Source organism: Epinephelus fuscoguttatus, linkage group LG1 (assembly GCF_011397635.1).
Source record: "Epinephelus fuscoguttatus linkage group LG1, E.fuscoguttatus.final_Chr_v1".
Classification (NCBI taxonomy): domain Eukaryota; kingdom Metazoa; phylum Chordata; class Actinopteri; order Perciformes; family Serranidae; genus Epinephelus; species Epinephelus fuscoguttatus.
Window position 1 is genome coordinate 43,473,760 of NC_064752.1, and position 9,744 is coordinate 43,483,503.

Sequence of the window (9,744 nt, forward strand, 5' to 3'; positions counted from 1 at the left end):
CTCAGCTCTGGGGAACGGTTCCGCATATTTCAGTTCATTGTTTTGGTTCATTTTACCACCCACAGCTTTCCTGTACACTACCTCCTCAGCAGCAAACAATAAAAAAAAGCAGTTAGCTGGTGAACATAGTGGACCATTTAGCAGTTAAGGAGCCAGATTCTTTTCTCAGGAGTTAATGCAATCAGACCAGAGCTAATTGAGGAATGTATATGTATATGTATATCTTACCTGTAGATATAAATTATCAGCTGTTAGCTCACAGGTTCATCCTATCAACATTACAGTGTAGCCTGTGTGGTTAAAAAATCATGACAATGTTGTTTACAGCTTGTATCTGCTGCCCACATGTGGCCAAAGAAATGGGCTCATGCTTTAAAATCCCAGAGGAGCAATAAGGTAACTGACACAGTAGTCTCGCTCACCAGACCTTTCTCAAGAAAAGAAAGGTCTGGCTGGGACGACTCTCACTTTAAAATTGGAGAAAAAAAAACGCCCCGGCTGCTTGTATTTCTTTCAACCAATCACAATCGTTCTTGGCGGTGCCACAGCAACGGTGCGCTTGCAAAAATATTGCCGGGTGGAAACAGGTTTTGGTGTAACACGCCCACAAAAATATCACCTACAGGACGCTACTGGAGGTGGTAGGGCGGGACTTCAGTGGGTGGCTCGTTCTGCCCAATGAGAGGCTGATCTTTGCAGTGAACTTCCACCCACTCAGACTACTGACACAGTGGACGAATGGCAGCTACATCCACATAAGAGTCTGGGTGCTTCTCATGATGCAAAGCACATGTAACTAATCAAAACCATTGCGGCGAGTCTCACCATTAAGCTACATGCACCTTAAATCAGTACCTTTATTAATATTGTTTGATTTCAGTCATCTTCAGTTGGTTCACAGTCTTGCCTGAATGAATGAATGAATCTTTTACTGGCTGAAAGAGGAATCATTGAGCCCAGGTAGAATGTGGCCTCTCTGCAGCCTCACTGCCTTAAATTCTAATCCTAATGGCTGCTTAAAAAAAAAAACACTGACACCAGTGTGGCACTTAGCAGTGGAAAATATTATAATAAGATAAACCAAAGAAATTGTTATTGAGATGCTGGCTGATAAATGTCAGATTTTGAAACTTGGTGTCACAAAGGAAAAATGCTGGGTGACTGTGGAGCTGAAGTGAGAAGAGGTGGCCTCCATGGTTATTGTTGCTGAGAACAGAGTGTGCTGTGATTCAAGAAGCAAGGAGAATTGGCATGGCTGAGAGGCTGATTTCTGATTAGGCTCAGCTCAACACTTCAAACAGACACATCACAAGCACATGAAGAAACATCTCCACCAACTTAAAAGAACACGTGCAGCATTTAGAAAACAATCACCAACTTGACACAAAAACATCAGTTTGACAAAGCATGCCAACATCAACGTAAGATTGTGAATGATTCTCAGTGCTGTGCATGTGTTGACTTTGTGAAGATGTTGTGTTACATCTATTCGGAGTGTGTTGAGGGCTACAGAGTACTTAGTGAGCACTCATCAAAGAACAGGATGACCTTGAAATGGAAAAAACTCCATTCATCAAACCACAGCTTTCAAAAGATCCTGAATCAGAAGCTCGACAACACTATAAAACTACACAGTACACACAATAGTGCCCCAGGAATGAGTCACAAAACCCAGAAATGAGTTAGTATTTTAGCACTCCTGGTTCCTTCGTCTCAAAGTCAGTGTTTTTTTTTTAATGAGTTTTTGGTTAGATGCTATCTGTTTTCAACACAAGCATAAGAAACTATCACATTTTGTTCTACGTCATAAAGTACGTCAGTAAATACCCAACTTGTGAATTTTGAAGCTCTAATGTGTCTAAAATAAGGCCGTTGCTAAGTGGCTAGATGTGACTACAGAACACATTTGTGCCAAACTCAGCTTTACAGCCTTGCTGTGGTGTCCACGTTGAAGTCATGCGGCTGTGGTGCTTTTAACTTCTGGCGACTGCACTTAGGCTTCAAAAATCATAAAAGTGGTGCTAATTTTGAAGATTATCTTGCTAAACAAAAAATATAAGTATCATGACTGTTTGCCACAGAGATTTTGTCTATGCAATAATCCAAAATTGGATTGGTCAAACCAAAAGGGTCTGTCTCTGTAGGGATAGGCTACTTTTCATAATGACACTTTGAATAACAATCTGAGCCTGTCAATGGCAAAAACAAACACTTTAAATGGATGTACACTGACTGTGCGCAAATACTCAGAGTGATTAATCTCACTCAATACTTGACAAATTTCAAAAACTGTTGTCTCTTTTACTCACTTAGACACACAAACGTGGGAAAATTGGGTCAAGGCTGAAAAATAACACTGTTACTCTTTAAATTTAAAAATCCTTCACATGGCACTGTTTGATTCTGTTATAAAACAGTTTACAGCTCAAAAAATTGCAAATGCTTTTTAATAAATACTTTTTATGTTATCCAAATATGACAAGACATACAGAAAACCTCATGCTTATCACATTTAGTCAGTGGAGTGCACAGTACCTTGATGCATTTCTTTTGAAAGGTTAAAGGTTATGTTTTAACTTTATACATCAAGTAAAACAGCAGCTTGTGCTACCTACAGCTTCCCTCTTCTTACGATTTGAAAAAGAGGGAAGTATTTGTGTTACAAAAAAAAATATTTGGGGGATTTTTGTTTTTAATTCCAATGCCTTACTCTCTCTCTCTCTCTCTCTCTCTCTCTCTCTCTCTCTCTCTCTCTCTCTTTCTGTGTGTGTGTGTGTGTGTGTGTGTGTGTGTGTGTGTGTGTCTTCTCATGAAGAGGAGTAGCAGCGTTTTTTTCTGGATCACAGAACTCTCCAGTAGTTGTTGAAGCAGGATTTAGTAACATACCATGTAGAGGAGTTATGATATCTGAATGCTGAGGTGCTTGTGGAAAACTGTTATTATTAAATACTGTAGATAGATTTTTTTTTTTGCTGGCATTCAAGCCATCTGTCAACAGCCAGTGGAACTTTAACACATATAACTGGTTATAAAACAAGCTCAACTACATTTTATTTATGCTGCTGGTGGTTTTCACAGTTACTCATTGGGTGTGGTTAGGTAGATTCAGTCTAGGCAGCAGGAAATGACAGTCACTTGTCCCTGTTTACAGCCATCCAGCATGATGCAGTCAAGACATAAAATATCTCTCTTTCTTATTAGTTTTACCTTTCTGTGCTTTTGCTGCAAGAAGCTAAAAACAAGTACTATTTAACCAACCATTCACCACTGTAGCGGGTATTGACCCAGAATTACAGAGTAGAATTTGTCTCCACTCCAAATCATAAAGCAAGAAATTTTTGACAAAAAGCTCAGATCATGTAAGTGTTTCTGCATGCAATGCATATATAAATATAAACAGGACTATTTATGCCAAAATGTTTTTTTAAGTTTACAATCACTGTTTTGACTCTTAGTTGAGTGAGCATTCTCTTTCACTCTTTAGCCTATATCTTTTCAAACTGGAGTGAGGAAGGTTTTGATGTAATGCATTTAAAATAAAGTGGTTAAGCTTATTCATAATGTTTCCATTAAACTGTAGGCTAAGTTGACATTGAAGTGTCACAAAATTAAGACACATCGATCTAAAAACTTTTTCCTGCTGCTTTACATTTTAGCTTAATTGAAATGGTGATGAATAATTTGGTCAAAGATCAACAAAGCTCATTTAGTGAAGACAAAAATTCTGTTTGGTAAGATTAGCATGACTGCATTCCACTGCCGAAAACAATCAGATTTCCGATCGGAATTTTTCAAAATGGCCGCTTCTCCGCCATGTTGCTTTCTCTTTTGACCTGCGCTCTACCTCTTGCTATGACACTCTCCGCTCGTCCTCCCCCTCCCTTCTTGTTGTGAGGAAGCATTTCCTGTGCGCCAGCACGGGAATGTCGCCGGTCGACACGCAAACTAAAAATGATATATATTGAAAAATATGCGAGATGTTAGAGGAGCTGATCGGCTTAATCAGCATTGTGTCATCTCCTCTAGTAGTGGCTTGGGTGAAACGGACATTTACGGACCTGTAGAAGTTACGCACTATAGCTTATATATAGCTTATTACTAGGCTATTAATTATTTGATGTGCATAGACTTATACTGGTACAGTTGTGTTCCACCACTATTCTACTTTTAGTAATGTTATGTATCTATACATGTGTTAGGCCATCCATTGTTCTTTTAATAGACTGGTTGTCCTTTTCCTTAAAAAGACAAACAGCTTTAATTTGATGGACTACATTGATTATAGCGAACGAAACAATTAGGCCTACTGGGAACAAGTTCTCTCAAGTTTAACCAGTTTTCATTCAGATATCTTAAGGTGAGAGTTCAAGGGGCCCCTTTAAAAATGACCCTGCCAGCTGTTCCCTCACCAAAATTTACCCTAACTCTGGAGTCTTACTTAGCCTCCTTGCACAAGGTATGCTGACATGATTGATACCAATGGATTCCTTAGTCTAGTCTTAAAGGGCAACTGTGTAAAATGGGTTGAAAACTGTTGAAAACAGTGACATCAGTGGTCAGATTCTAGATTGCAGGGCTCACTCACTCACCCCTCCCGTCGGGTAAATGACGGTGGCCTCGTAGGGACAAAAAGCCTTGCGCAGACGAGTTTTTCAGGAGTAGTCTATCTAGCGACGAGGTAAATGTTTATTTAGTAATCTAAGCCATGTTACGATATTGTAATGAATCCCTCACACGCAGGTGACCAGAGTAGCATTCGGGAAAAAGGCCTGTTTATTTGAGCACTCCAAAAACTCCGGTAACACTCCAGGGGGTAAAAGACTCCGTCCCAAACTCTGACTCTTCTAGCGTAACATACACACTCCATACATACATACTTGTTTACAATACCAAGCGGGCACCTCCTCCCCTCTCTGCTTCGCCAATCTCCAGCTCGCACACTGACTGACAGCGTAGCCGGTAAACAGAGCTCAGCTGTTTATTTAGATTAGCAATATCTCCAGACTATAGTTGCTGCAATGGACAACTTTGAACGCGATTTTGAAGAGTTTCTTGTAGCGGACACAGACCCAGAGCCATACCTGTTTGAGCCGGAGCATACAGACGAGAAACTTGGATGCTGAGCGGGCGAGAAGTGAGGCTGAATCCTCCGCTCCCATTTGGCTGCACAGAATGGGATTCGGTGCTACTGCTACCATCGTTGGGGAGATATATCATCAGGAGGAAAAGCGCCGCAGAGAGTGCATCACAAGGAGTGAAGTTGCGTCTTCTTTTCCTCGCAGATGACGGTTCGGGTTCATTCTCTCCTGTTGCATGGTAAGTGTGGTCCATTCGCTTTATAACTTTATAACTAAAAAAACTTTTCACTACTCTCTATCGACGAACTACTAACACTCTCTGCTGTTTCCTCCTCCTTCCGTCCTTCCTTCCGCTGTCTTCGTTGGTTTATTTATACACGCGAAACACGTTCTCTGGCTGGCTGGATTGTCCGCTAGGGCTGCCGTACATACATGGCGGCGCAAGATGGCGACCTCTCTAAAGCAAGGTCCTTGCTATATATATATAAGCATAATTATAAGGCTACGAAAACCAAACAAATTTTATTTTATTACACACTGGCCCTTTAAAAATGCAATATTGTTGACCTCCAATTATTTTCTCCAGAGAAGGCCAGTGGGGGACCCAGAGATTGTTTCGGGGTGGCCATGCTATTTAAGCAGTAGTATAGGAGAGGGAGTGCTGTTATACTGTACATCTCGGCCGGCGGCCTCGTACCTACGACCGAATCACAGCCGTGCTGATATTCAGTACAATAGCACGACCTCGAGTGTGATATTACTATTGTACAACAGTTCTACTAAGTGCCATTTATTTACAGTAAAAAGCAGCAACAGGATATTATTAGTATATTTATTTCATGATTTATTTAGCTTTGCCAACACAACTAGTTCTGCAACTGGACTGGGACTGGACTGCTGCATTACTAGCTTGTTACTTTGTCATGTAGGCTTCATATGTGTGTGAAATTAGAGTCAGTTCACAGTCGCTTTGGTGCCATATCTGATGCCCATGAGTTAACAGCTTCATAGCACGTTGCGTCGCGTTTTGGTGTAATATGCACATACCTGGAGATTTACAGTTAAGTATTCAGGCTTCTTTCGTCCGTCGTCCTTTTCTCACGACCATTCATTATATATATCTGTTATTTTAGGAAATATGTTTCTCGTTTCGGTGCTGTTTGTTCTGACAACTGTTAATGTCGACAAATGTATGGTTAACGGCTCAGAACACCTGTGAGCGGAGTGATACATGCATGGTTAAAAGTCCCAGTCCACACTCTTGGAATGCCTCCTGTCCAATCAAATTGCTTGGTCGGAACGAACTGTTGTGTGTCAAATAATATGACACTGACAGTAGCCATTTTACACAATGAGTACTTTTATTAGTTTAGGTACAGTTTGTTGCTTTTATGCGGTAGTTTTACTTACGTAGTTTTTTCTGTGTCTATTATTGTCACTCCTTATAAACCAACTTTTATTCTGAAAAGCTCAGATCGGAAGTCTCGTTGTTGTCGTAGCCTGAAATCCCAAGCACTCCGGTGTCAGTGCCAGCCAGTGGCTTCCTCGGACTGGGGCAGTGATGATGGTGCGGGCTGCGGTGCTGCTGCTCGGATGGCTCGGACTCGTAGTGTCGTGCCGGGCTCAGGTGGTCGCTCCCCCCACACTGAATATCAGCCTGGACGAGGATCCAGAGGTGCGATGGTTGCCTCTTACCAAAGCCTTTGACGTAGACTACCTGAAGAAAGCTGCCGCAGAGGTCATTGAGTGAGTTCTCCACAGCCTCTTTATCGCTGTTTATTTGTCATATTTAACAACATGAACTATACATGAATAACTATACATAAATATTGTACAGTTCCTATTTCTAGAACCTTGTCATTGCGGTGTAATGCTACGTTAACCAGATGTTGCAGAAGTTAGCCATTAACGTTAGTTAGGAGTAGTGTAAAGCTAACATGTTTATAAGTGATTCATACATAGGCTATTGAAAATAGGATTGTCAGGATCGAAATATAGACATTGTTAGGTAACTATCAGGCCACAGATGGCATGCTTTCACTTTCTGTTTGCTACTTTATCAGGGGTGGTACAAACAAAGAGGAGAGTGAACTGTAATCATCAGGAACAATACCACAAATAACTACAAAATAATAGCTGTGTTAAACTAGTGTTAACTTAATATTGATGTATTATGTCAACCTTGAATCAGAAGGTAAACTAACATCTGGGTTAATTAGAATTCTTACATGTATCTCACAGTGGTTGTGCTGAGGCAGACATGTTTTCTGTACTTTCTTTGTTTCCTTAGCTCTACAGTCCCAAAATGGGTGCATCATGCATTGGCACCTGTTGTGACAGCCTTGGCAAAGTATGTTCCTCAGCCATATGCAGGGGAGATCCGTGGCATGGCCTCGCACTTGGGAGGAAGCATCGCAGACGTCGTCATACTCAACTTTGCCTATGAAGTATCCGCGTATGTATGTTTTTAGATACAGTTACACATCTATAGTAGAAACCTGTGTACAATGCAGAGGCACACAAGTGTGCAGGATTAAGGTGAAAGCCCTCTCATGCATGCAAACAAACTTTATGCATTCCTAGATTTTGCACTAGCATCGTAGCTCAGGACAAAAATGGGCACGTGTACCATGGCAGGAACCTTGATTATCCACATCCTGTTCTGAGGAATCTGACCATCAACATAAATTTCCTCAAGAATGGAGAGGTACAGTATCTATTCATGGCATTTAAAAAACTAAATGTCATAACTCCTGAAGCTACACACCCATATTTTTTAAATCCAGAATCAGTAGGTAAATTTTGGTAGGTACAAAATTAAAATTCTTTGCATAATGATGGCAATGGGAAACCATTTTGTAGTTGTTAATGTGACCCATCTATTCAGGTGGCGTACAGTGGAACTTCATTCGCAGGCTATGTCGGCCTGTGGACGGGACAGAGTCCTAAAAAGTTTACCGTCTCTGGCGACCAACGAGGTGAGACCACACTTCTCCTCTGCAGTCAAGTTTTTACAGAAATGTTTCATTACTCTGATTTTATTGATTGTTTTCATGTTGTATGTGTGTTTGTGCTCATTAGGCACTGAACACTGGTGGAACTGGTGGAAGAATGTGGTGTCTGCCTTCCTCTTTCGGAGGTCCCCAGTCAGCTGGCTGGTTAGGGAGGTGGGTATTACGGAAGTTAGTATAATGAGGATATTTACAGTGTGAGGAAGTGAAACTTTTACTTACTGTATGCAACCAACAGACACTGGAGGAAGCAGAAAACTTCCAGGATGCTGTGATGCGTCTCTCCAAAATTCCCATAATCACTGGGGTGTATTACATCGTTGGTGGGGTGCGAGCAGGAGAAGGGGCTGTCATCACCAGAGACCGAACGGGCCCCGCTGATATCTGGCCACTGGATCCCTTGAATGGAGAGTAGGTGAAATTAAAGATCTGAGGAGAATCTGGTGTACTAAGGTGTTTGTTGAGTGTGATTGCACAACTGGACCCAAACCTAAAATTGTGTGTTTCTGTTTTAGATGGTTCAGAGTGGAGACAAACTTTGACCACTGGCTTCCTCCTCCAGCCAGGGATCACAGGAGGTGAGTCATCTCACATGATAATTATTCCACAATATCGTTGCTGTTACTGTTATTACACTGTTGTTATGTGTTAATTTTGTAGAGAGGCAGCCAACAAAGCACTAAATGCTACTGGCCAAGATCACATCAACATGGAGACACTTTATCAGGCAAGCATGGACTCATAAATCAGCATTTCAGGGGACCAAAGTGCACGTGATACTGAGACACAGTGTGCACAGCATATTTTGAAAGTCAGAGACAGTGTATGGATATCTGACAGAGTCTGTTCCTACAGGTTCTGTCGCTGCCTCCAGTGTGTAACGGGTAAGGCGAATGTTCTCTGTTCATTATGCTCTTATTTGTGTTTTAAGGAATCACATGTCTCTTCACGTAGCCAAAATGAGGCAGCTGCATACCAGTTCCTGTTCCCCTCACCCCACCTCAGCAATAATGTTAACTGGCCTTAGTTTGACACCATACTTTAGCACATAGCTGAGTCTCAGTCAAACCATTGGAAGTTTAACATTTTGATAATATGCTTGTTATTTATAGTTATAGTCTTAAGAAACCTTTATATAGCTTGTGTTAAAGGTTTATGCTTTGAATAACATTTGATAGTATCTATTGTCTGTGTTGATAATCCCCAGAATAACCGTTTACACGACAATAATGAGTGCAGCAACCCCAGAGCAGTACAACACAGTTGTAAGGCCACAGGTAATTACATCTATTAAATCTTAAATGCACGTAAAATGATACTCAGTGAAGGGGTGAAATGTCATTGAAGATGACACCCTCTCTCACTCATCTCTCTCCATCTCTTTCAAGGGCTGCCAACCGTCGTGACAGGCCTGGAGCATTCAACACTGCTGCTACAGAGCGTCCTTGCGTGCCTGAATTTAAAATCATGGTTACATGCTGATTATGATCATGTGGAGATTACATAATCAATGACATTAGAGGGGAATCGGACTCAAGCTTTTTTAGGGTGACAGCGCTTTTCTGCCTCTACTAAAAAAAAATTAATACATTTTGTTGCCTTATGTACCTGCAGTTTATATGTCTCGCTTAATAAAAATTATTACTTTAAAGGTT

The 9,744-nt window shown here is 41.2% G+C and overlaps 1 protein-coding gene across 1 annotated transcript; it reads left to right on the top strand.

The window, feature by feature from the left end:
* The first annotated feature begins 6,557 nt into the window (after positions 1 to 6,557).
* On the top strand, positions 6,558 to 9,744 carry LOC125892027 (N-acylethanolamine-hydrolyzing acid amidase-like). The gene is made up of 11 exons (XM_049581752.1): positions 6,558 to 6,824; positions 7,369 to 7,533; positions 7,662 to 7,785; positions 7,966 to 8,056; positions 8,160 to 8,245; positions 8,328 to 8,500; positions 8,605 to 8,667; positions 8,750 to 8,816; positions 8,945 to 8,973; positions 9,297 to 9,366; positions 9,478 to 9,744. Exons 1-11 carry the CDS (start codon positions 6,640 to 6,642, stop codon positions 9,493 to 9,495), a joined length of 1,071 nt encoding a protein of 356 aa, XP_049437709.1. The 5' UTR covers positions 6,558 to 6,639; the 3' UTR covers positions 9,496 to 9,744.

Excerpts from the sequence above, each read along its gene's own strand:
- LOC125892027 (XM_049581752.1), top strand. The coding sequence starts at position 6,640 with ATGATGGTGCGGGCTGCGGTGCTGCTGCTCGGATGGCTCGGACTCGTA. Across the intron at positions 6,825-7,368 it reads GCTGCCGCAGAGGTCATTGA|CTCTACAGTCCCAAAATGGG; the intron begins GTGAGTTCTCCA and ends TTGTTTCCTTAG. Across the intron at positions 8,501-8,604 it reads CTGGATCCCTTGAATGGAGA|ATGGTTCAGAGTGGAGACAA; the intron begins GTAGGTGAAATT and ends TTTCTGTTTTAG.